General features: G+C 43.4%; 1 protein-coding gene across 4 annotated transcripts in view; it reads left to right on the forward strand.

The window, feature by feature from the left end:
* The window catches only part of DDI2 (DNA damage inducible 1 homolog 2), a 44,756-nt gene extending 21,932 nt beyond the window's left edge, over positions 1-22,824 (forward strand). Inside the window, exons 6-10 of one of the 4 annotated variants that reach the window (XM_032594198.1) lie at positions 214-342; positions 7,000-7,103; positions 9,257-9,446; positions 11,774-11,836; positions 14,337-22,824. In XM_032594198.1, coding sequence (XP_032450089.1) covers positions 214-342; positions 7,000-7,103; positions 9,257-9,446; positions 11,774-11,790 — 440 coding nt within the window. In that variant the 3' untranslated portion in view covers positions 11,791-11,836; positions 14,337-22,824. The other 3 variants (XM_030327466.1, XM_030327464.1, XM_030327465.1) reach the window with 3 other exon arrangements.
* The last annotated feature ends 4,712 nt before the right edge of the window (positions 22,825-27,536 follow it).

The following is a 27,536-nucleotide window of genomic DNA, read 5'->3' on the forward strand; positions in this document are numbered from 1 at the left end:
TACGCTGTGTTTCAGATACCAGTGTGGAACTGAAAGTTGAATGAAGTGTGGCAAGAACGGCTGAGGGCTAGACTAACCCAGGTGTGAATAATCGTACACAGACAAAAGCCTGGGGGACTACTTGCTTTCTGCCTTGTCCTCAGGCTGCAGTTTTTAATCTGCCCACAAACGTGGATTTCATTTTTATTATCTGATGTTTCCCTCTGCTTCCAGGTGCCCAGATGACTATTATGAGCCAAGCTTGTGCAGAAAGGTGTAATATAATGCGGCTGGTGGACCGTCGGTGGGCAGGGATTGCCAAAGGAGTGGGCACCCAGAAGATTATTGGAAGGGTACATCTAGGTGAGTAAAAGGCACTATGGGAGTCTTTTCAGGGTAGTGGGTGTTTCAAAATTTGTTTTGTGTAGGCATACCTGATCCAGCAAGCCTGATCCCCAGAAATGTTAAATCCTGTGTTCTGTCAGAGTTACACATGTACATGTTTTAATTTGTTACAAGAAATCAGTCCCTATGTACTTCTATTTTCCTGCTCCTTCGAGACCGCTTTCAACTATGTTAGCTCATTTCTTGTGGTGCTCACCTCCATATTTCGAAATAACATGTTTGTCGTGCTGTCACTGACACGTAAATACTGCGGAGAGCTGAGCCACCTAATTGAAGATGATTGCTTTTCTCTTTGTGTTGTTTGTCTTACAATTAGTAATTGTCTTCTTTCGGTCATCTGGTATTCTAAGTGTTCCTCAGTCCCCAAACACTTACCTAGTTGTGTAAATCTCCTTTATACAGTTCATCCTGTTGAAGATTCTTCTAGAGACTGGAACAGTGCTGTAGAGCTGCTTCACAGCTGTTGTTTTAGGATCTCTCTTGACTGGGTCCCAAAGGCTGCTTTCCTCTTGCTTTTAGATGGGATTATGTGAATCCTCTGTCTTGCTCTTTGTAATTTTGCTCCTCAGTTTATTGGAGGGTAGCTTCCAGAGAAAGAATATAAGGGAGGAAACTGAGTCCTTAAATATCAGAATTTGTCATTGTTGTTGTTTTCCTATATTCTACCAGTCTGGCTAAGTGGGAAGTCACTTTGTTTTCCACAGTTTTTGTCAGTGTTGCTGCGGAGAAGCTGGCTGCTGTCTCAGTTCTTGATCCTATATTTGAAAGGTTTCTTTTCCATTTCTGAAGCGTATAGAATCTTCTTTGACCTCAGTGTTGTGGAATTTCAAATTCACAGTGATGCACTTGGGTGTAGATCTGTCTTCATCCACCGCAAGGGGTACCTTTCACTTCCTCTCCCCCGCCCCCAGGATGTTTGTTACTCGGTGGGATAACGTCCTGTCCTAGACTTGTCCTGTAGTTTCCTTTCTTTTCTGTTTCTTTCATGTGTCCTGGGTGTGGTGGGTGTTTGTGGGATTTCCTCAACATTGCCTTCCAACCTTTCTGTTGTTTGATGGTTTTCTCAGATATCTGGTGATCCTTGGCATCTGCTCATAGTGAAGACTGGGACACCAAAAGGCTGTTTGGAACATTACTTGGGTAGGCAGCCTTGGCGATATTTGGTGATCTGGAAGTTGGAAGGGAAGGGGGGAAAGGGCTAGAGGCTCAGTAAACTTAAACTTAATCCCCTTCGGATTCAATCAGGTTCTTGTGTCTTTGTCTTTCTCCATGTGCACCTCTGTTTCACTCTCTTGAGAAAATAAACCTCTAGTCTATTGTTGGGGGGAAAGGAGATAGTCACCTGGCTGAGCAGAGGTCAAGAGGGAACCCCAAGGTCTAACTGTGCCTCCTACATAGACCTTCACCCAGTCTTGCTACTTTGGACTCAACCTCTACCCCTGCCTGCGGAGGTACTTGTTCATGAAACACTTGGGGGTTCTGTGATGTTAATTGGCTTGCTTCCCAGTTTTCCTCACTGTCCTCTGATTTCTGTTCCAAAATTACGTTTCAGTTGTCTCTTCTGTGTGTGTTTTTTAAATTATTCATTTATTTATCTATTTATATTTATTTTTTGCCCTTAGTGATTTGTACCTTAAAAAAGATAAACTTTTATTGTAATTTTTCAGGAGTAAATGGAGATAAATACATGTGCTCAGTCCTTCCTTTGTAACCAAATTTTTTTTTTCTTAATTCCTTAAATCCCTTTGAGACTCAACCACCAAGTAATCTCCTTCTGACCCTTTTCCCTTGCATCTTATTCTTGTAAAAGGTGGTCGTATAATGTATAGAATTTCATACTCTGTTTTAAGAAAAGATAACATGTTCTCAGTGTTACTATAATTTTCATAAGCACCATGCAGATGCATGGGATTCTCTTATATGGGTTTAATGGTCAACTTTTAGGATAAATTTTTCCCCCAATATTTTGTTACTGTAATATGGTAGTAGATTTTTGTGGGGTTTTTTGGGTGCACATTTTAATTTTTTTTTCCTTACTAAAGATTCCTGTCAATGAAACTACTGAGTCAAAGGTTATGAACACCTAAAGCCTCTTGATGTATTTCTAATTTGCACCAAAATGGCTTTTCCAGCACTTCGTCAGTATTCATCTTAATGTCCTTCTACAATCAAGTATTACTAATTTTTAGTCCCTTAATTTACAGATTTAAAAAGTGTGGTTTTTTTTTATTGTAAGTTGCTCTTCTCTCATTGCAAGTGATCATTTCTACCCATTTTTCTCTTTTTTGTTTTGTAATATAGTTGTCTGTTTATTAGAGTCTTTTGTTTCTTTTATTGATTTATATAGAATTAGGGTAGTTTAAATATGTTACTGTCACGTACTTTCCTACACACAGTAGGACTGTAATACCACAAACTGGTTTGCTTCAGAGTCTGGGTTTGATTTTCCATGGTTTTAGGTAGGAAGATAATAGGATGAGGCAAAGTAAGTCTCAGTCCCTCGCGTCCTTCCTTGTGGATGGACAGGTCGTAGCATTTTGCAGCTTGGCTACGACAGCAGGCTGAAAACCTATGATCATAAGGGAAATCTAAATAAAGGAGAGCTGTGTCATGGGTAGGAAGACTCAGTGTGTCAAAGGTGAGGATTCTCCCACATTCATCAGCAGCAGTCATTGTGGTACCATCAAGATCTCAGTAGGTTTTTTGTGAGACCTGATGTGCTCATTTAAAATCAGCCCTTTGGGGCGCCTGGGTGGCACAGTCGGTTAAGCGTCCGACTTCAGCCAGGTCACGATCTCGCGGTCCGGGAGTTCAAGCCCCGCGTCAGGCTCTGGGCTGATGGCTCAGAGCCTGGAGCCTGTTTCCGATTCTGTGTCTCCCTCTCTCTCTGCCCCTCCCCCGTTCATGCTCTGTCTCTCTCTGTCCCAAAAAGAAATAAACGTTGAAAAAAAAAAATTAAAAAAAAAATAAAATAAAATAAAATCAGCCCTTTATTGTAGGAATAGGCAAGATAACTCTGGAATGACTTCCCCTTCTAGATGTCAGGACCAAAGGACTAAAACAGAAACAGACCTGTGCTTACGTGAACCTTGATAAATGACAGAGGACATCTTACAGAGCGGAGGGAAGGTTTCAGGAAATGATGCGAGGCCAGCTGGGTGTCCCTGTGGAAAAAATGAATTGGAAAACGGACCCTGCCTCACATCACACACAAATGTCAGTTCGGCGTGGGTTACAGACCTAGATGTTAAAAGCAGTATCAGAGCTTTTAGAAGAAAATCTAGGAGAATATCTCGCATGCAGAAAAAGAGTTCCTTAAAAGTTAAGAAGGAGATTATTTGGTAGATTGGGCCACATTACGATTAAGAATTTTTTATCAAAAGACATCATAAAGGATGTGAACAAATGCAAACCAGGAAAGAGTTTTTATAACAGTGACCAATAAAGGATTCGTTTTCAGAATATATACAGTGTGTGTGTATGCATGTGTCCGTCCTTCAATGCAGTAAGATGCTATAAAAAAACTACAGGAGCGATGCACTTGGGTGGCTAGGTTGAGTGTCCCGACTTCGGCTCAGGTCATGATCTCGGGGATTGTGGATTCGAGCTCCACGTCTGGCTCTGAGCCGTCAGCATGGAGCCTGCTTCGGATTCTGTGTGTGTCTCTCTCTCTGCCCTTCCCCTGCTCATGCTCTGTGTGTGTCTCTCTCTCAAAAATAAATAAACATTCAAAAATTAAAAAAAAAATTACAGGGGTCCTGAGTGGCCCAGTGTCCAACTTGGGCTCAGGTCATGATCTCATGGTTCATGAGTTTGAGCCCTGCTGACAGCTCAGAGCCTGGAGCCTGCTTTGTATTCTGTGTCTCCCTCTTTCTCTGCCCCCCTTCTCGAATTGTTCTCTCTCTCTCTCTCTCTCTCTCTCTCTCTCTCTCTCTCTCTCTCTCAAAAATAAACATTAAAAAAATTATAAAAAAAAAAATTACAGGGGCACCTAAGTGGCTCAGTTGGTTGAGGGTCCAACTTCAGCTTGAGTCATGACCTCAAAGTTTGTGGATTTGAGCCCCGCCTCGGGCACTGGGCTGACAGCTCAGATCCTGGAGCCTGCTTCAGATTATGTGTCTCCCCCTCCTCCTCTCTCTCTCTCTCTCTCTCTCTCTCTCTCTGCCCCTCCCTTGCTTGCGCGCGCTCTCTCTCTCTCTCTCTCTCTTTCTCTCTCTCTCTCTCTCTCAAAAATAAATAGACATTTTTTAAAAATTACAGCAATGGGGGGCACTGGATAGCTCAGTCAGTTAAGCGTCCGACTGCAGCTCAGGTCATGATCTCATGCTCCATGAGTTTAAGCCCCGCATCGGGCTCTGTGCTGACAGCTCAGAGCCTGGAGCCTGCTTCAGATTCTGTGTCTCCTCTCTCTGTCCCTCCCCTACTCACACTGTGTCTGTCTCTCAAAAAAATGAATAAATGTTAAAAAAAAAATTACAGAAGCAATAGAACAGGCACTATTGAATAGGAAACCCAAATGGTTAAGAAATACATGAAAAGTTACTCGTTATTAGTCAGGGAAATTCAGTAAGATTTTCAATCTAATAATACTAATTGTTGGTGAGAATGTGGAGCAGTAGGAACTCTGATACACTGCTAGAAACATTTTGGAAAATAATTCAACATCCCCCAGCAAAGTTGAACCTAATATTCCCTAGAACCCTGTAATTCTGTTTTCTGTGGTATATATACCATTAGACAAACTGAATACACACCAGGAGAATACTCAGGGCAGCATTGCTTATGACCACAGAAATTGGAAGTGACCCAGAAAGTCCCAGAGCAGTAGAATAAATCAGTTGTGGTATATTAGACATTACAGTACACTAGGGATTTTTTTTTTTTTTAAGTTTTATTTATCTATTTTGAGAGAGAGAGCATAAGCAGGGGAGGGGGAGAGGGAGAGAGTGGAGCCTGATTAGGGGCTCAAATCCATGAACTGTGAGATCATGACCTGAGTAGAAACCAAGAGTCAGATGGTTAACCAACTGAGCCACCCAGGCACCCCTAAGTTTGGTTTTGAGAGAGAAAGACAGAGAATCCCAAGCAGGCCCACCCCAGTTACCACAGAGCCCCGATGGGGGGCTCAAACTCATGAACGGCGAGATGATAACCTGAGCCAAAGTCCAGAGTCAGACGCTTAACCAGCTTATCCACCCAGGTGCCCTAAAGGATAATTAAAAATGAAAGAAATAGTTACATGTGCAGGGATCGATCTCAAAATACTTCTATTTTTTATTTTTTTAATTAACTTTTTTTAATGTTTATTTTTGAGGGGGGGCGGGGAAGGGGCAGAGAGAGAGAGGGAGACCCAGAATCTGAAGCAGGCTCCTGGTTCTGAGCTGTCAGCACAGAGCTTGATGTGGGGCTCGAACTCAGGAACCACAAGATCATGACCTGAGCCGATGTCAGACGCTTAACCGACTAAGTTACCCAGGCACCCCTCAAAATACTTGAGTAAAAGATTAGTGAGTGGTAATTCAAAAACACAAAACTAAATAGTATGTCACTTAGAAATCATACAAGACTGGGGGCACCTGTGGCTCTGTTGGTTAAGTGTCTTACTTTGGCTCAGGTCATGATCTCGTTCATGAGTTCAAGCCCCACATAGGGCTCTGTGCTGACAGCTCGGAGCCTGAAGCCTGCTTTGGATTCTGTGTCTCCGGCTCTCTCTGCCCTTCCCCCCGCTCATGCTCTGTCTCTCTCTCAAAAATAAACATTAAGAAGATTTTTTAAAAAATCATACAAGACTCGGGGCACCTGGGTGACTCAGTTGGTTAAGGTCCAACTTCAGCTCAGGTCACAATCTCGCAGTCCATGAGTTCAAGCCCCATGTTGGGCTCTGTGCTGACAGCTCAGAGCCTGAAGCCTGCTTCGGATTCTGTGTCTCCCTCTCTCTCTGCCCTTCCCCCACTGATGCTCTGTCTCTCTCACTTTCAAAAATGAATAAATGTTAAAGAAAAATTAAAAAGAAAATCATACAAGACTCGTAAGAATCATTTAAAAAGCTAAGAATGATTGATACAAAAGCCAGGATAGTCGGGAGGGTTGGAGAAGACACGAAGCTATGAGCAGTAGAACATAAGGAACCTCTGAGTTTTGTGTTTCCTAACCGGGGAAATAAATGCATAGGTGTTTGTTTTATTCTGCTTTATTTATTTTTTATTTTTCTTACATTTATTCACTTATTTTTGAGAGACAGAGACAGAGCACAAGTGGGGGAGAGGCAGAGAGAGAGAGACAGACAGACAGACAGACAGACACAGAATGTGAAACAGGCTCCAGGTTCTAAGCTGTCAGCACAGAGCCCGATGCGGGGCTTGAACCCATGAACTAGGAGATTGTGACCTGAGCTGACGCCGGACACTCAACCGACTAAGCCACCCAGGTGCCCCCTTCATTGACTTTTAAACTGGTCATTGGGTTCACTGGATTTTCATACTTAACTCACTTGTTTCATGCTTTGCCTTGGCTTTGACTGATTGCAAGAAGCAAGGCACAGAATGCAGTCTTTCCAAAGATTGCATGAGGCTTTTGAAGCAAAAATCCGCAATCCCTTCTCTTAATATGCTTTAGCTCAGGTTCAAATTGAAGGAGATTTCCTGGCGTGCTCTTTCTCTATCCTTGAGGAACAGCCTATGGACATGCTTCTGGGACTGGACATGCTGAAACGACATCAGGTAATCAAGTGCTTCACTATCTTTCTGCACTGACGTTTTGTATGTTACATGGGTATGATTGCATCATTTCTCTTGGTTATATATATTAGAAAACTGAGAAAACATGGCTTTTGAGACTTGGAAAGGTCCCTAATTAAGGATGTCATCATACATGGTTTGAAACGATTTATCAGTAGAAATAGAATCTCTTCTTGTGAAATCTCTCTGAATCTGTTAAATCCCGCCATCTGTTTGAGAGTATAATGGGCAACTTGGTTCTCTTGTGTTACTTTTAGTTTCTGATTAGAACTCAGGTAAGTTTTGATGGGTTTGTAGCGGGATCTAGAAAACACATGATGATTTTACTGCTATACTAGTTTAGTAAATCCTTCACAGCTTGTCAGTGCTTGAAGAAGAAGGTGTAGATAAGATGCGGACAGCGGAAATATTTGTTTAGTATGGGGAGAATGAGTTGTAACTATGTTCATTTACAATATTTGTATTTCCACTCTGAAATCTAGTAATTTGTTTAAAGATAAACTCTTCTGATTGAAGAAGCAATTAGTGTCCACTGGGTGATAAAATTTTCCCAGCAAGATTTTGTATCTAGGCAATATTTAAAAAAAAAAAAATTTTTTTTAACATTTATTCATTTTTTCATAGAGACAGAGCGTGAGTGGGGGAGGGACAGAGAGAGAAGGAAACACAGATTCTGAAGCAGGCTCCAGGCTCTGAGCTGTCAGCACAGAGCCCGACGCGGGCCTTGAACACACGGACCATGAGATCATGACCTGAGCCGAAGTCGGGCGCCCAACCGACTGAGCCACCCAGGCGCCCCAGTATCTAGACAATATTTTTATGTCACTAATACTGTTTTTGTTTTTAATGTTTATTTATTTTGAGAGAGAGAGAAAGAGAGCAGGAGCGGGAAAGGGCAGAGAGGGAGAAAGAATCCTAAGTAGGCTCCACACTGTCGGTGCAGAGCGCAACTCAGGGCTTCATCTCATGAACCGTGAGATCATGACCTGAACTGAAATCAAGAATCAGACGTTTAACGGACTGAGCCACCCAGGTACCCCCATGTTATTAATACTCGTTCTAATACCGAAATCCTATAAAACATATATTGCATTAATATTCTAATCAAGGTGCAGAATTTTAAGTAGAAGGGGTGAGTGAATGCATGTATTAATAAAACCTAATTTATTAACTTGTCACTCTGTCCCCATTTTTTAGTCATGATATCCACCAGTAGTCTTCAGCTTTACAGATAGAAAACATATACGTGTGTACTGTCCTATGTTAAATAGTTAGAAAAATACACAGAAAAGGAGGGTAGTTATAAGTACGAAATAAAGATTGCCTTGCGGTGCCTGCGTGGCTCCGTTGGTTAAGCGTCCAACTTCAGCTCAGGTCGTGATCTCACAGTTCGTGCGTTCTGTGCTGACAGCTCAGAGCCTGGAGCTTTCTTCAGAGTTGGTGTCTCCATCTCTCTGTATTAAAAAAAATAAGAAGAAAAAAAAATAAAGATCGCCTTGCCCATATACCACTTTTGAGATGATTGGTACTTTGTGTAGTAAGCACAATGTAAATAGTAATGTGAGTGTATAAATGGTATGTCTCATTTTTTTAAGAAAAAATCATCTCTGTATTTCTAAAAAGGGGGGCTGCTGATTATGCTTGGCATTTTTCCCAATTTTGTCCAGTGGATGTGTATTACATTTAAATTCAGAAATGAACAGAGGTTGGGTTGGACAAATATGTATAAAACTACATCATATAAAGATGATTCTCCTATAAGCTTTTTGTTTTGATTCTGCTATAAACTTTAAATGTTTTAAAAAATACTTAAATATTAGGGGCACCTGTGTGGCTCAGTCTTTTGAGCTTCTGACCCGACTTCAGCTCAGGTCATGATCTCCTGGTTTGTGAGTTTGCGTCCTGCATCAGGCTCTGTGCCGACAGCTCAGAACCTGGAGCCTGTTTCGGATTCTGTCTGTCTCTCTCTGTCTCTCTCTGCCCCTCTCCTGCTCACTCGCTCACTCTCTTTCTCTCTAAAAAATAAACGAACATTAAAAAAATACTTAAATAAAACTTAAATATTTAAATTCAGGATAACTTTTCTGCATGGTGTTTTATCCGCTATCATCCGTCTTTGGTTTCTTCCTTCTAAGTGTTCCATCGACCTCAAGAAAAACGTGCTCGTGATCGGCACGACAGGCTCACAGACCACCTTCCTGCCCGAGGGAGAGTTACCAGAGTGTGCCCGATTGGCGTATGGGGCGGGGCGAGAGGATGTGCGGCCAGAAGAGATTGCAGACCAAGAATTAGCAGAAGCTCTTCAGAAATCCGTAGAGGATGCAGGTATTTGCAGTGGCCATGCTCTGGGATAACTTGCTCATTGTTGTCAGTGAGCCGGGGAGGTTGGAGCTTGAGAGGGTTTGGGGACCTTTTCAGTTCTTAATCCATGTCATCGTGCTGTCACGGATGTGTTCCTTGTCCTCTCTCAATACGGTAAAGAAAAACTCGGTGTTTCGACAGATCCATTGCTGTGTGCTAGGTACCTTGGGCAGTTATTTGCTTAAGCGCATTTTGGTAGGCTTCCTAAAAATTCTTGTTTCCTTTTTCCTAACACAAATTCTTGCAGTAAGCAGACATTTCCTTTTAGTTCTGCAGTTTCCCTGAACATTTATTTTCCTTTTCTTGGGCCCGCTTCCTTTGAAGGATAGCATTGTCGTCCTGACTAAGCAGTCCTGACCTTTTTAATTAATATCTACTGAAAGCGCTGCTACCAGAGACAGAGGAACCAACAATGAGGAGCATAATTGAACACTAATCAGAATACAGGGTTTATGCTATTAATGAGATTGCATAGTGTGTTCTTGGGCCAAATTAGAACCGTCTGCAAACCCCTGACACGGGGATTCCTCATTCACTTCTTTGTGAGTCTCAGTTGTCTTGGTTTAAGTCTAAAGACCCAGCCAAGTTTTCTTGGGTAAGATGGAAGGACACATTCTCGATGAGATCCTACCTCCATGTGATCATTTTCCCCATCTGTTCTAAAACCGTGACTGTGGGATGCATTTTCTAGACACTGAAGAGAATTAACTTTTAAGTTGGGGTTATTTTCAAGTCTTGAGCTATATTCATCAGTGACTAATACCACATGTTGTGTTTTCTGATACAGTAAAATGTATTAGAGCTACAAGTCCAGGGAATAGCTTTCTCCTAAAGACATAAAAGATAGGAGCTTATTAAAAAAAAAGAAAAAGGCAGCCAGATTTTGCCAGTGTTTTTATGGAGAGCACCCAAGGTGTAGCCCTGAGCCTCTTTAAATTAAAATGGGTGTGGGTAGCGGATGGACTTTTCCAAGCTGGCTGTGTTCATAGTCTGCTCCTTGACACCTTTTGGCACCTTTGAGTTTTACGTACAAAATACAGCCTTGGTTGTAGGAAGGGGAATATTCTGAACAGCCATGGAATGAATAGTTTTAAGCTTCCCTGCAAGGCAAGCTTGACTGAGTTTGACATACCCACTTAGAAGGTTTTACCTGTTTTTAGTAACTTGTCAGTTGAGTCATCATTCTGGGTATTAATAAAATGAGGATGTATTACCATCTTGTGAAATGTCTATTTTCCCCCTACAATGTGGTGTTTTTATTTGAGAAGCACTGGCTGATGATAGCAATGCTTTCTAACCTACTAACAGTTACCCTCTTTGGGTAATTACCTTCTTGTAATAAAAAGTTAAGGAGATGAAAATAGAAACCACAGGTGTTTTCAGGCATAGTGAACAGAATGTGGCAATTCAAACGATTACAAGGAGGGGCTCCTGGGTGGCTTAGTTCGCAGAGCGTGCAGCTCCTAATCTCGGGGTCGAGAGTCTAGCCCTTCGTTGGGTGTAGAGATTACTTTAAAAACATAAAAAAATAAGATAAAAAAATAAAAATAGTTTTCAGAAAAGGATTTAAAAGGAAGTGGGTTTTTTGCCCAGAGGATATTTTTTTAGTGACGATACGTGGCTTGTGCTAATTTTTCCAATATTTAAATAGTGAATGAATTCGACATCAGGTCTGTCTTGTTTGGAACGCTGACTTGCCAGTATCTTCAAAATCAAAACTCTGGACATAGTAGGTGAAAGTATTTTTGCCAAAAACTGTTCCTTTGGTGGATACCTTATACCATAGTATCTTTTATCTTTTCTATCAGCAGAAAAATAAGTCAGGACAGGAGCTATATCTGATACATTTTCTAAACACTGACTAGAAGAGAAGTTAAGCCAGGACGATCCAGTTTCATTTGTTTTTCTCCCAAAAATAAATGTCAACTGAGAAAGAAATTGGGAAAGTGACTGTCACAAGTGTTCGCTCACCTTGAAGATTGCCATAGCTTGTAATCCCATCCATGGGTCTGCTGTTTCCACCTGTCTCACACGTCTGCCCATGAGTTCCATGTGTGTGGGTGTGTGAGATGAATTCCTTTCCAAGTTCTATTGAAGATCTGTTGAAGTTGACACGTTGTTCTGTGTATTGTGAGAGAATTAAACCAACCAGACTACAGAAGCGTTCCCCAACTTTGACTCTACCAGCTCCTGATTATAAAGACGGCAGAGGAATGGAGACAATAACCCTGCATGCTGTGTGGTTTGCGTTGTTAACCCAAGTTTGCTTGTCTGTTTCCTAATTCAAACAGAGCGTCAGAAGCCATGATGCATGTAGTGTGTGTGTGCTGCAGCTGGAGTGGGCCCCAGACCAGGTATTTATAGACGCCACGTTCAGCCTTCCATCCGGTTATCGTCTGTGCTCTGAAAGTCTCTGTGTCCGCCGCAGTTTTGGAACTTAGCTTCTGCCATCCATGTCACCTCGTCTGATCTGGTGACAACCAGCCTGTATATACATCCGTATGTTGGCACGCGTACACATCGAAGTATAGTTTCCTATTTATAGTTTCATCAACTGTTGTGGAACAGTCCAAGGAGGGGAGGGAGATCCCAGGAAAAGCCAGGTCCATCTGGCCATTGTGAATAGAGCAAATCAAGAATATCCGCCCCGCAGCATGTTGTTGTTGAAGGTAACTACACCGTTAGGGGTCTCATGAGCCTGTTTCTTCTGGAAAACTGGAAGTTCCTTTTTCATATCCCTGCACACAACTGCCTAGAGTGGTAGAAGGGCACTTCTACCTGAAAGAAATTTTCATTCCGCTGAAGACGAAATCGAGGCTTCGGCCAGGTAAACTTGTCTGGGGGCACAGGTTCAGTAACGTGGGCAGCGCTGAGGTTTAATTCTCCCTGAAACGGGACTTAAGACTTGACTCTTCTCTCCCTAGCCTCGCAGAGCCTCCCCGGGAGACACTCTGTTCCCATCTCCCTGGAGTGTAAATTTGGGAGACGGCAGCCTGAGTTTACTGGCTGATTTATCAAGAGGAAAAAAGGCAACTCCCAGCCTTGGGCTTCATACGGGGTTGCAGGCTGGTTGTGATTAGATCCCTAGCACTTAATTTCTTCGTTTTTTTCTTTTTCCTTAGAAAGATGGGGTAAAAGTAGGCACAGTTTAATTATTCTTAATATCCATTGTTCTCATCCCCTTCTCCTCTCCTGTAGTACTGAGCCTGTCCCCTATGGTCAGCACTTAGGCCAGTGAAGTCTCAGCCCTTGGAGGACTGTGTGCTGCTTTCTTAGCACAAAACACACACTGAGGCCACGTTCTCCTTGACCTGACACAGTGATTGTAACTGGCGTGCCAGTGCCCGAAGGCCATCATCACATGCCCCGTGCTACTTAACTTGGATATTTCACTGTGATGCATCTTTTCTGTTCTCATTAACTCACAACTGAACCTCTTTCAGAGTCGGCCTTAGAGATTGATAAATAAAACTGATAACTGTGTTTCTAGACACTAATGGATATAATTTACACTGAAGCAAATGCTGTTTTCCTGTTGACCTCTAAACTATATTGTTTCACCAGAAGTCAGTAACTTCCCAACAGAGTCAGTGCTTTATCTCATCGTGCTGTTAACCGGTGTTGGATTAGAATGATTTAGAGCCATTTGAATCTGGATTGCTTCCTGACTTAAGATCAAGCCCCCCACAATGGATGGCAGTCAACACGAAGCATTTGAGTCTGAGAAGCATCTGCCCTGAGAGATTGTATCGTGAAGTAGTTTTTGCTGCCACCCGTTGGCATTTAATTAACAGTCTTCTAGTCACTGCATAGAGGTCAGTGTTCGTATCGGTGGCAAAAGGAGAGTTGGAATTGACGTTTAATGGCTTCGTGAGGTGGTGTTTGAGCCTGCCACCCTTGAGTGCCCAGTCAGTTGTATTGAGTCTAATTGGTCATTGCCTGTCTGAAAACTGTTATGAACCATCCGCCTTTGCTGCCAGGACCCTACCCCCTTTCCCTGCCCTAAAAGACTTCAGTGTCCTCACTTAGTTGTACTATGTTAATGTGATAAAGTAACTGATAAACCTTTCTAAGGTTGCCGCATTTGGCAAGGTGATGATTGGATCTAATCTGTTTGCTCTTTACCTTTATTTTTGTGCTTTGAGTCCTTGCTCAGACAGCTATCTCATGATTTGGATCATGGGAGTTTGGATAGAAATGAATTAAATAGAATATTTGTTTCTCTGTCTCCTAGAGAATCCCGAGCATATTCTCCTTTCTCTTTATAATTCCCACTCTGTTCCAGATATAACTGGTTTTAGTCTTGTCGTTTGAAACGCTAAAAGTGCATTGATGTGAGAATCGCTCTAGTGCAGAGATCCTCAAAATCTGTAACATGCTTCAGAACCACCTGAGGAGCTTTTTGAAAGTGCAGACCCATGGGTTTACTCCCAGCGATGGTGCCCCAGAGTGTGCATGCTTAGCAAACAGGATTTCAGGGCAAGTGATAGAACACACCCGGAGAAACTCTTCTAAGAGGGTCGGACCCACGGAGAATAAAGATACATGAATGTCCTTCAGTGTTGAGCACTAACGCAGCCATTATGTGGATGTTTATTAATGGTACTTAAAGAAAAATACTGAATTACAGTGTACATGTTTTGTTAAGAACGTGCCTATCTCTTATTCTGATGCTGTGATGTTGAATTGTCTACCCCAGTGAGAATGGTTCTCGTATAAGTATCAGTATAAGACAAACCCAAGTTTAAGGACCTGATTTTGTTCTGTCCTGTTGAGATTTGTATCATCTGAGAAGCAATTGGCCTTTGTAACCTGCTGATTAATCTCTTTTCCTTTCCCTTTTGTTCCATGTAGAGAAAAGTGGTAAAGAAACTACCTCACTGGGAATGTCATCCTTACCAACTTCAGATGGATTTAACCATTCAGCCCATCCTTCAGGACAGAGTCCTGAGATTGGTAATCCTACGAGTCTTGCTCACTCTGTCTCTGCTTCAGGCTGCCCTATCGAGCCCAGTGACCCTGACAGCACTGAACCTAAAGCTCCAAAGGCTTTGAAGGCTTCCGCTGAGTTCCAGATAACCTCTGAAAAGAAAGAACATCTTCCTCCACAGGATCTTTCTGATTGTGCTTCTTTAGCAGACAGCGCTCCAGCCATGCCTCTGCAGAATTCATCCGAAGAAGCCATTGTTGCAGAGAATATGGCGAAATCTGCTGAAAGAAGCACCCAGGGCCTCAGATCTCCCCTCCACACAAGACAGCAAGCGAGTTTATCCGTCACGACTACTAGTGTGCAAGAACCACCGGGGTTTCTAGGTGAAAAGGGTTGGCATCCAGAAAGTCAGAACCCGAGTCAAGGGAATGGCCTTCAGCAGCACAAAGAACCAGGGAATGAACAGCATGAGGTTGTACAACAGAATGCTCTACATGACCAAGAACAAGACCATCTCTGTAACACAGAGGACTTTGAACTTCTTGGAGAAAGGCAACAGAATCCGCAGAGAAGTGTTGATTTAGGAGCTACAATGAAAGAAGACAGGCTACAGCAGAATGTGGACCTTCCAGGTACAGAGGAAAATATTCTACCTTCAGGATGCTTTGGCTGCCCCCATTCAGAAACACTCATGGAAGTGGATACAGTTGAAGAGTCCCTAGTGGCTGTGCCTAACTCAGCGGATGGTCAGAATGCCAGTGTCAAGAACATCGGTGCACCCGATCTCACCTTAGATAATCCCCTGATGGAAGTAGAAACATCAAAATGTAACCCTTCGTCCGAAATTTTGAGTAATTCAATTTGCACTCAGGATTTACAACTCCCAGACAATAACGTTGAAATGTCTGGAACAAATAAAGAAGATGGGGATTGCTCCCCGTCTTTAAGTCTCTGTGGCAGTTGTCAGCCTTCTGTGGAGTCAGCAGAGGAATCCTGCTCATCTCTAACAGCAGCCTTGAAGGAACTCCATGAACTTTTGGTCATTAGTAGTAAACCAGCTTCAGAAAATACATCTGAAGAAGTTATCTGTCAATCGGAAATGGTAACTGAGGGCCAAACAGGTGTGAAGGACCTTTCTGAAAGATGGACCCAAAGTGAGCATGTTCTAGTTACCCAGAACGAAGAGCGTTCCCAAGTCTCCTTTCATCAGACCATAACTGTATCGGTGAGGGCAGAAAAGTTAACAGACACTTCAAATGGTGCTGGAGTAGAAGATGTAGAAAATATTAATGTCAGGGATCCAGGTGATGGCCTAGTCACTGATAAGGAAAGTGTCCCCGAGTCTAGAGAATCCGAGAACAAGAGCAGTTCTGACGCTCTAGCCTCAGCAAAAACGTCTAATCAATTACACTGCACCTTAGGTGTAGAAATCTCACCCAAACTTTCAGCAGGTGAGGAGGATGGTGTCAGTCCCACTTCTGAGCAAACGAAGTCCTGGTCCAATTTCACGTTGGTTGAAGATCTGGGTCAGGGCGCACAGAATCTGGTGACAGACAGGCCTGAGACACGACAGGATGTCTGTCCTGAAGCTGCAGGGCCACTTGTTGACTTTGAACCGCCCACCAACCACCCATCATCAAGTCCTTCCATCCTTCCACCACTGATTTTTCCTGCTGCAGACATTGACCGGATTCTCCGTGCCGGCTTCACTTTGCAGGAAGCTCTTGGGGCTTTGCATCGAGTTGGTGGAAATGCAGACCTTGCACTTCTTGTCTTGCTCGCAAAGAACATTGTAGTTCCTACATAACCAAGGAAAAGTGGGCTAAACCATCCTCCATTCCCTTAAAAAAAAAAAAAAAAAAAAAGCTATAGACACACAACACACACTCACTCTCTCTCTCTCTCTCTCTCTCTCTCTCTCTCTGTCTCTCTCTCTCACTCACTCACCACGTACACAGTATATGTAGAAACCTGCAAGCAGAATGTTGAGCCAGATTTTTTTTAAAGATTTTTTTCGGCCAAAGTAACTTATCTCTTGTCTGATGAATTTGTCTATTCTATTTGTTAAAATTTGGGCCTTTTAAATGTATTGGCAGTATGTGCATACAAAAGCTTTTTATTATCAAGATGATGTATTCTGGAATAAAATTGATGGTTTTGTGTATAGCATACCATTTTAGAATGAGAGTGAGTGCTTTAAAAAGCAGAAGCCATGAGAAACCCTACCCCCCATGCAGCTGAAAGCAGATCACCTTCCCACTTTGGCTGTGTCTGTGCTGTAGGCAGGGTATGGCTTGTTGGCTCAATTGTCCATTTACAAACTTGATCACATGGTGTGGTGTTTGGAATTACACTTAGTGCTCTGTGTATTGGTGGTGCATCAGTTATAAGAGGAAGTTGAAGAATAATTGAGTGATCTCTCCTAGAGTGGTATGTTTTTATTTGTGTGGTTAGGATTTGGCAGTTTTATGGGTGAGTTGGGAGGATTTAAAACTTGGGCTGCTCTGTACGCGACAGGCTGCTGCATGGATTGCCAAGTATTTTGGGGTGGGGGGGAATCAACATCAGAATGGAACGTGGTGCTACCCAGATAGAAAAGGGAAAAGCGTGTAATTCTGTTTGCAAATGTTTGGTGATGTTTCAAGGACCGGGAGTGAAAAATAATGGCCTAAACGCTGGAATTTACTAGAGAGTGGGTTTGCGAGCATCTTACTGATCTCACCTCAACCCTTAGCGACCAACAATGAACTTCTGCTAAGGGGTTGATTTGCCTGCAGTTCATTTCCTTTCTAAGCTCATCTACTGGGAAGTGCTTCCAAAGCTCAGTGTGAGCCGCGATCGGAGTGAGATATCATGAAGTGTGATAACCTTGTCGCTGGTTCATCTTGGTGCTTGGAATGGTCAGCCTGTTTGGTGAGTGGCCTTTACGGCAATGGAAATAGTAATGGCAGTTTCTGACTCAAGTGGCCTTGGTAGAGATTTCCATCCCTTTCTTTCCTCAGGAGTTTCTTTTTTAAAGCAGGCGGCATCACATTTGTGTTTACCGTGTCAAGGTAGAGTGGGGCATAGTATATAGATGTATTTATTGTGGCCTTTTTTTATATGAGGACTAGCCCTTGGAAATCATTGTCCTGTGGGCCCCACTGTGCAATAATCCTACTGGATAGATTTTAGGTAGTTTTTCCCAGAAAATAAATTATCTTATGTACCCAGCAGGAATCTGAAATCTTGGTTTTATTGAAAAGAATTTTGAGGATGACTCCTGATTCCAAGCTAGAGTTTGCAATGTGTTTGAAACAGATGCTTCGAAAGGGTGATTCGTGAACTTAGTGTTAAATGATTTTGTGTGAAGTCTTACTCTCTTTGCAAGCGTATTCTTTCTTTCTAAATTCAAGTCATTGAGCACAATCAAAACGGAGGCTCATATCTCAGGAGTTTTTGACATTTTCATTTGGGGGCACTTAGAGACCTTTCTCTTCTGTCCTATTCCGTCGTCTTTTCTTTTTGCTGTGACGTTTGTATGTATGTTGTGAGTCTTCAGTGATGTGGCGGAAAGTCACATAGATTCATCATGATCCTCCGAAGTTGGGAGATGGTTGGCAGAAGGAGTTGTGGTTTACCGTTTTCACGAGGGCGCTCCGAACAGCAGGTCAGCCAGGTTGTCTTTAAGATGTTCTTTGAGACAATCACATGCTGCAGACCCTTTTGCCTGCCCCACACCAAAGACGTAAGATGCACTAGGAAACTGCATGTAGGATTTCTGTCAACCGACTCTTAGAGCTGCGACCATAATTAAGTAGTTGGTGCTATGAGGGAAGCAAAATCCAGTAGCAATGCAGTGGCCCCCGTATTTGCTTTACGGGTGGTAACTGGGAATTTATTCTAAGCTAATAAATCTTTAGGGTTATAAAGTGGGGTGGGTGTGAGGTGGGGGAAGTTATCAGTGACAACAGACTCCTCCCAAGAGGCCTTCTGGGTGAAGACGGGCCTCCTAGTCTTTCTGAGCAGTGGCGCACTGCTCAGCGGCTTGGCCACTGAATTTTCACAGTGCGGAGATCTGGGAATCCATCCTAGGTAGAATACAGAATATCAGTGTGGAAAAGGTTTGATTACAATAGCTTTTTACGTATGTATATTTATTTTTAGGAGAAAATCGAATAGGCCTATAGTTGTACATGTATTCTCCTTAGGAGTACCTTGAATGAATGAGCTGAACCCTCTTGCCAGATAGCCTTGTCCTTTTTCATCATTTATTTTTCAGTGTATAATTGCTTTGGATCTTTAAAACTTTATTTTCCTGTCCCATCATTCGTATGAACGTAAAGTCGCTGACATTATTAGGATTTTGAGTAATTTTAAATCACGCAGTTCTTAAAACACAAAGGGAATTAAGGAACACGACACTAGTGAACTTTGTCAGTTTTACTAAAAGTGCAGAGATTCGAGATTAACTTCTCTAAAAATGAGGTAAAATCATTGTGAACTCCTCTGGTTGCCAACAGAACTGATCCTGGCCAGCCATCAACAGTAACGGGCCACCTTACTGGATAGCTTCTTTGCCGTAACCAGTAACGGACGGTTCTGTGGTCAGTGTTCCCCTCCAAGGGTGGTCTCTGTTTACTCACCAGAGAGAGGAGGAGGTTGTCCTTCCTGGAGGACTTCTGCGGTTTACCTTCAGTTGATTTCCATGGAATCAACTGGAATGTGCTTGGTGACCAGACAGCTGTGCCTAACACAGCTGTAGATTTTGCCCACTGAAGCTGGGAAGAAGGATTTCCACTTGTACCTGTGTAGGCCCCCGGGCCCCAGCCGGCAGCCTTCATCCCTCAGTTTGGGCTTTAGGCGTTAACATCTAAAGATTACCGGTGGCTTGGCAAAGAGAATGGGATAGATGGTGGGTGGGTGTTAAAACTGGTCTGCCTTGGAGCCTGTGAAACCTCCCAGCGCTCCTTGTCTCCATATGTACTAAAGGAAGACACAGCCCGTGTTTTTTTTTTTTTTTTTTTGTCCAAAGCATTTCTCTAGCAAGAGGGTTGCATAAAAATGGAAAGACACATGAGACTTTGTGTCACCAATTTTGATAACCAGTTAAAACTGGAATCTGTTCTTCCCTTAGCACAGCTTTCTCTCTCTAGTAAAAGCCATAAAAACTTCATTGGTTTAACCATCAGCTCATATGTATATATACATATGTGATTGACAAATAGCCTACGGTTAATTTTACATAGAATGAAAAGCAAGCAATTTTTCTATTTACAGATATATCCTCCACATACGGTGGCTTTTATCCCACCATGTATATAAAAACAGCCTTGCCGGTAACCAGCCAGGAAAGTTGCAGAGCGTCTGATTTCCTTTTCCTACCTGTTTGCCACCTGCAGTGAGAGCAGGCAGCATAATTGAACTGCTGTGTATTTCAAACTTGTTATCACCGGTAACATATCCTAAGAGAAGCTAACTAGATTATGCATTCTTCCAATCTCTAGCACAAATACCAAAAAGCCAAATTTCTCCTTTGAATTTGGTTACTTAGTATAGTCTGTGGCTGAGTTAGAAAGAAACCGTTATCAAGAGTTTCCCTTCCTAGAAGATGAATGTTAACGTTTTAGGAGTTCCATAAAATAGCTTTTTTCCTGGAAGAATTAAAAACGCCAATTCCTCAAAGACCAAGTAAATTTAAAGCGTGTCTTTGAGAACTGTGGAAATGAAAATTCATGGCTCAAGCTCTGTATCTTAGAGGTCCCTCAGTGTTAGTGAGGTGTTCCTAGGAGTCCGTTGAGTTAAGATTTTAGGGGTAAACCTTTGAAGTACTTGATTTTCTCTTGTGCCTTAGTTTCTCCAAGTAGCAGAGGCATCACATTTTGGTGGGGAGTGAAAGTGGAAATACCGGGGAGAAAGTTTGAAAATGGCCTTCCTAGAAATAGAGGGCGTGCATGGAGTGGTCCTAAGACTCCCCTTCGATTCAGAATTATCCTGCACCAAATCATTAGATTTCCCTAGACAGAAAAATTCCAATAGGGCTTTTTTTTTTTTTTGCATTGGGAGTACCAGAAAATGGTTTCTAGATGTTTATTAGATTTTTCTTCATTGCACTATCAGTATTGTGGTGGTTAAGACACAGAAAAAGTTTGAGAAAATCTGGTACTCTTGAGGGCTATACAGTATGAGCCTTTGATTAAGAATTCATTGATTCATGGGGCACCTAACTGATTCAGTCGGTGGGGCAATGTGACTCTTGATCTCGGGGTCGTGAGTTCCAGCCCCATGTTGGGGTAGAGTTTACTTTAAAAAAAAAAAATCGATTGATTCAGACATTAAGTGCCTGTGTGCCAGGTACTGGTGAGTACGGAGAACACAGGGGTGACTAAATCAGATTAGAAGCCTGTCCTCATGAAGCTTTGTCTAGTAAGGAGACATGAAGCAAATTTTAGCTTTAGGAGAACGATCTGCTTTTGCCTATTAGCATGGTTTTATTTTAAAAGTCATACTAGAATGATTTGGTTCAAATTCAGAGAGTGGGAAAATCAGGCTCAAAATGGAATTCGATGCTTATTTAGAGCTTAAAACTGCTCTAAAATGTTTTTTTTTAATTTTTTTATGGAATCAGAAACCAACAAAAAATGTTCAAATATTTATAGGAATACTTGAAGAAATCAGTATAAATTATTTGCAAGTAATTTATGCTGCTGGGGTGGGGTGGGCAGGGTAGAAGTCCAAGTAAACGGGAGAGATCCCAAATATGTAGCCGTGACCGTGAGCTTTCCCTCCCATCAGGGCATCCTTCCACGCAGGGTTCAAATGTGGAGTGTGCCGGGGTATCCTCTCCCTGCCCGCCCCCCACCTTGAGCATGGCTGCTCTGGAATACTGGCCATCTGGTCCCACGGGACTTCGAGGATTCTGTGGCATTTGCTGCTTTAAAACAGCTGAGTGCAAAATGTGGAAATGAGAATCTAGAGCAGAAAATGTAGCAAGCGACAGTTCTGGGACTGGGTGGTGGGCAGAATTATTCACAAGAGGATTCGAGGCTCTACCAAATCTCTCAGCAGGATCGCTCCATCAAAAGAAAATTCTTTAACCCATTCTTTAAAATGTCACCACGTATGTTGTAATCCTGAGGCATACAGCCTGACTGCTAGTGACTTCTGAGGCTTACAATTAGAAAACTCCCAAGTTCATCGGATATTTATTGGTGATTGGTAATTTAGATCCTCTGGGGGCTGTAAAAGGTGAGGGGGATATAGCTGGTAAGTTTCAGGGCACAATGTTAAGGAATAAACTCTACAGAGAAAATGGCTCAAGGGTGTAGGAGTTAGAGAATGTTTCTTTTACCTTAAAAAGTTAGGCAGATTATCGAAGACGTGGGGTGGGGGTGTAGAATACAAAATTAGAATTTTTACAGAACTATATTTCTCTAAATATGTACCATACGAAGGTTCTCATTAGCCGACTTGGGGAAGGGGCATGCTGGCTTATTTTTCCCTGGGGAAATCCGTGTCTGGTGGGAAATGATTTTGTTTACCAGGAGTTTGCTCTATATGCAACGTTGACTGAATGCGTCTGTGGTTTAGAGGAAGGTAGACCTCTCTTAATCTCCTACCAGAGGCAGTCAGATGAGCCATTTGGTTTCCAGATTCCTTCAGCCTGAGATGACCTGATGCTGACCAGACAGTTTTCTTTCCCTGCAGGCCCCACAGCTTTCTGAGTTTATGCCCCCTATCTGGGACCTTTCTCTCTGAATGATTATATCCCATTCTCTGTTCTCTCCATCACCCTTTTCAGATAGTTCTGGTGATGCACTCAGAGCAGTTCAACATACTGGTCATACTTGCTTTTTTCACCGTGCACGTACAGCGAAAATTGGTGATGCTCATTGTTACTCAAAGTCCCGTCTTCATGGCAAGTTGAGCTAATGGCCTTTGCTGTCAAGGAAGCTTTGTTTACCAGTTTTGTAGCCACACTTGGCAAATCTTAGCAAATCGAAACCCTTCTCCAACCCTTTTATTTGTTCTTGCAGTTGCTCACGTATTGCTTTGCTGACTTTTCTTTAAGCTTTGAGACTACTGCGTCTTTAAAAAGCTAGGCAGATTGGCAAAATAGGCTTGCCAATAGCTTAGTCGCTCCATAGCGCTTTGGTTTTGAGAGTTGGGAAACTCAGAACTTAAGGGAACCAAACTCAGGAATCCCACGGTTGGCTGCACTGTGCCCTTGGTTTAGGGGCTGGACATAGGACCTGTCTGCAGCTGAGTGAACTAGATGCATTTGGGTTTGAGTTTTTGTCACATACTGAAATGTTAAGTCAGCCCTAAATAATCAAAACACTTTATTTTTCTTTTTTTAATAGGAACTTTCTGAAGAAAAAGTGATGTGTAAAACATTTGATATTTAATAAGACAATAAAGTTTTTATCATAAGACTCTTGTTTGATCGGTTTCTTTTAAATTGAGATGGTTGCTTAACTTGAGTCCTGATCTGTCTCCCTGCCCCTTTGAACAACTTGTACGCGGGCACTGTGATTTGGGAGCCAGCTGCCTGTACCTCCGAAGAAATGGGTTATGCCCGAGCCATTGAAGTTCACTTGCAGATGACCGCTACAGGGGCACGGCTATGTGCGCATGTCGGAGACCGTGCATTTGTGCCTGTGTGGGCAGCTGACGCACTGGAACAGGCAGAACGCTGTGGTAGGGTGTCGTGGTTAGATTAGCCTCTAGAGCCAGGCTGCTCTGGGGCTTCCTGGCTATGTGACTTCGGGTAAGTCTCCTAACCTTTCTGTGCCTCTGTTTCCTCATCTGTAAAATGGGGACCTTCTGAGTGGTTGTCGGGATTAAACGAGTTAATCCTTTCAGAACAGTACCTGGCACGTACTAAGCGCTCATTAGGTATTAGCTAGTATTATTCATTGTGTCACGTAAGGGATTGGAGAATGCGACATGCAGTTACCAGAAGTTGGGCGGTTCCAAGAGCCAGATGTGGCTCTGCCCCCCCCCCATGCAATCCGTCATTCAGGGTCCTAGGCTGCCAGGGTTCCGACCTTTTCAACGTGTGACTTCCAAGATTACCTTGGATATCAGCATCCACTGACGGGAGAAGAGAATGAGGGTTGTTCGTGGAAGTTTTTCTACCAGGCCTGGAAGTGGTGCAATCACTCCTGGATCCGTTTCCCTGGCTTGGTATCCGGACGGCCATACCGAAGCGCAAGGGAGGCTGTGAAATACAATCTACTCGCGTGCCCAACGCGACGAGTACAGTTAGGGCCATCTAGCAGTGTTTCAACCACTACCTAACACCCCCCAAGGAGATGGCTCCACATACTATCCGGGTACTCAACTGACTTCAGTCCAGAATCCCCTGTGATCCCCTGCCCTCCTTCGGGTCTTGATTGTGGCTTTTTATTGTTTAGCAAACTGAACTTGAGATAAGTTATCTTGCTCCTGCACCTTGGGGTGCAGGGACAGAATAAACCGCATTAGCAAATCCCTTAACAGAACAGAGAACAGGAAGTGCAACCCTTGTGAAGGGGTTGGGGAAACTGCTTAAAACTCTAATTATCTTCAGTGGAAGAAACTCCCGTATCCATCGTCCGTGGTCCCATCTGAAGCAGGTGCTAGGTCTCTACCTTCCTTGGGAGCTACACAGCTCTCTTAGCTTACTGTTGGCACAAGTCTAGAGCACTGGGGGTTGGTCTGAAGGCTTGGAAGAGAGGCTGTGGCTTTTGAACTCTGGATTTGTGGTTTCTTTGGCAAAACAATGTCCTCCGTCACAGTGGCCTTCTGATTATCTGCTCCAGTCAATCCTCCGTTACCAGTAACCACACTCGAGTTCTTTCGTGTACACAGTCCTCAAGCATGACTTCATTTCCTTATACAACCCTGCATTCAAGGCCCCAAAGTTCTTAGCTCTATTCCTTTCCAGTTCGGCTTGCGACAAGTTCTTTCCTAAACTTTGGTCTTTCTCATAGTGTAAAAATCAACACACAAACATGAGTTTTCAACCCTTCCTCGTAGACCTGAACTTCGGGCTATGTAGTAAATGTAGTCACCCATCCACGCTGCCACAGGAGAGTTTCAGTAGATGTTTTGCCACTGAATTTTAAAGGTCTCCTATTTTTCTAGCCTCCCTAGACCAGTTTGCTTCCTGACCACCAAGACAGGGTCTTTTGGATTTTTATGGTGACTATCCCATTTCAGTACCAATTTCTGTATCAGGATAGGCTAACCGCTGTCACATACTCAACCCAAATGTAAGCAGCTTAACACGATAGAACCTTGTTTCTCCTTAACTAACAGTCCAAGTCAGTGGAGGCAGGAGGGCTCTTCACGCTGTCATTCAGGAAACAGGCTTTCAGCATCTCTGCCATTTTCGCCCTGCTTCCAAGGTTGCCCTGGTCTACATTCAATTGGAAGATGATAGAAGAGAGGAGAGAGTCGAGCTCAAGTGGTTTTTACAGGCCAGACCTGGAAATGGTACCTGTCCCTCCCTACACACAATCGATGAAAACCACGTAACTGGCCACACCTAGTTGAAAGAGAGACGGAAACGTAGACTAGCTCTGTGCGCGATAAGAGATTAGCCCAGTTTTTGTCTCGGAAAGAATATCCACCTTCTAATGTCTGCTCAGGGGACAGAGTCTCGTCTTGACTCCCAGTTACATATTCACAAATTGAGACCCCTCATTCTGAACTACTGAGAGTCAATTACTTGTTGAGGGTTGCAGGACGATCTCTTTTCTATCCTAAAGCTTGTAAACGCCGTGTGTTTAATTTTTTACAAAAAATGTTAAAATAACATAAGATTAATGATTTTGAGATCAGTGAGTAACTTGGAAACACCTTTGAGGGGTTGGCCAATGTGGAGTCATTGCTTTCTGTATGGTTTGTATTGTGGGGTCTTCACTTGAGAAGATTTCAATGGGGGCGCCTGGGTGGCGCAGTCGGTTAAGCGTCCGACTTCAGCCAGGTCACGATCTCGTGGTCCGTGAGTTCGAGCCCCGCGTCAGGCTCTGGGCTGATGGCTCAGAGCCTGGAGCCTGTTTCCGATTCTGTGTCTCCCTCTCTCTCTGCCCCTCCCCCGTTCATGCTCTGTCTCTCTCTGTCCCAAAAATAAATAAACGTTGGAAAAAAAAAATTAAAAAAAAAAAAAAAAAAAAGAAGATTTCAATGGACCTGGACCAGCTGGTATATGTAGGGAGGAGTTTAGACAAATCCCCTCCCTTATCCTGTGACCATCCCTTGCCTGTCTAATAAGAATGACGACAGCAAAGGCTACTTCTAGTTGGAGGTAAGAATTATGTTGCCATTCTTCAGATCTCAATCTTTTGATAACCATTTGAAAATGGTTATAGAGTGATAGAAAATGTGAGACATAATTAGTTACTAGCAGAAAGAATTATGGGTCCTTGGCACAGAGAAAGGGGAATTCACTACATCTTTATGAAAACAAAAAACGGGGTAGCTGGGTGGCTCGGTCGGTTGGGTGTCCGACTTCAGCTCAGGTCGTGATCTCACAGTTGGTGAGTTCGAGCCCCGCATCGGGGTCTGTGCTGACAGCTTGGAGCCTGGAGCCTGCTTCTGATTCTGTGTCTCCCTCTCTCTCTGCCCCTCACCCGCTCACACTCTGTCTCTGTCTCAAAAATAAAGAAAACATTTTTTAAAAATTAAAAAAAAAAAAAAAGAGCTAGAGTGGTTTGGTTCCTCCTAGGGAGTTACTAAAAGCCGACATTTTCCCATTTAGACTCCAGGTATCTGACATCACAGAGCCCTGCGCTAGAAATACTCCACCCACACCCCACACCTGCTCCTCTCCGTTTTCCCCGAGAAGTCAATGGCAACATCTTCCTTCCGGTTGCTCACTCCAAAACCTTGGCTCTTCTTTCTCAACCTACATCCAATCCATCCGAAAGCCTGTTGGCTTCACTTCAAAACATATTCAAAATCCCATCATTTCTAGAACCCCGGTCCCAGGACCCCTCACCTCTCGCCTGGGTTACCGCAGTGGGTCTTCCTGTCCACCTGCATTCTGTTCTTCCCTAACACAACAGCCAGCCCGCACCTCTCCTTAAAACCCTTCAGTGGGGCCCCTTCCCACTCGGATAAAAGCTGAAAGTCCTTACGATGTCTCCAAGGCCCCCTACCCACCTCTCCGCCTTGCTCTCCTGCCTCCTTCCCCTCCTCACTCGTATTCTGAGCCACCCTGACCTCCGTATTCCTTGAGCTCTTTCTCGCCTTTGGATTTGCTGTCTCCTTAGTCTGGAATGCTCTTTCCTCCGACACCTTCGTGGCTTTTTCTCTCACTTCCTCCAGGTCTTTCCGCAACTATCACCTCCGTAAAGGCCTTCTCTGGCTACCTGATCTGAAATTGAAGCCACCCACCCACCCCCTTCCATGTCATTTCCCTCCATTCTTCTCCGAGGCACTAACCACTGCCTAACATCCTTGCATTTCGCTTCTTGTCTACTTCCTTTCTCTCTGTCAGAAAGAAACTGCCGGAGGGTAGGGATTGATGCCTGTCCTTCTCACCGCTGTATCCCCAGTGCCTAGAGCGGTGCCCGATGCAGAGCGGATAGTAAGTCCGTGGGCGCCATCATGCTGCTGCGATTTTTCATCTCAAAGGCCCCGAGGGGCTGTCCCGTAAGTGGAGTGACATAGCAGAACTGGGCCTGAAACCGGGCCAGGCCACCGAGGTCAATTTGCAGGCTTAGGAATTCTAGCCTAGGATGACTGCTGAGTTTGAGTTTAGCATAGATTTTGAAAGAGGACTTTTTTTTTTTTTTTTTTTTTTTTTTAAGTAATCTCTACACCCAATGTGGGGCTTGAACTCATGATCCTGAGATCAAGAATCGAATGCTTTTCAGACTGGGCCAGCCAGATGCCCTGAAGCAGTACTTTTTATCATACCCACATAGACAACTAATCTGGGACGTAGGCAAACAGCACCCCTCAGCGGATGGCTGTGTAGGCTTTGACTACACTGTCCCATCCTTTACCTTCCTAGAATGGAAAAGCCCAAATCAGGTGTAAAGAGAAGTGACTTTATGTTGGGCCCCACTTCTCTTCCATCCTTTTATTCCTACGGCCAGCTACAAAGGTTGTTTGCATCCCTATCGGATTAAAAATTAAGCAGAAGGTGG

The sequence above is a fragment of the Lynx canadensis genome, chromosome C1, assembly GCF_007474595.2.
Source record: "Lynx canadensis isolate LIC74 chromosome C1, mLynCan4.pri.v2, whole genome shotgun sequence".
Classification (NCBI taxonomy): domain Eukaryota; kingdom Metazoa; phylum Chordata; class Mammalia; order Carnivora; family Felidae; genus Lynx; species Lynx canadensis.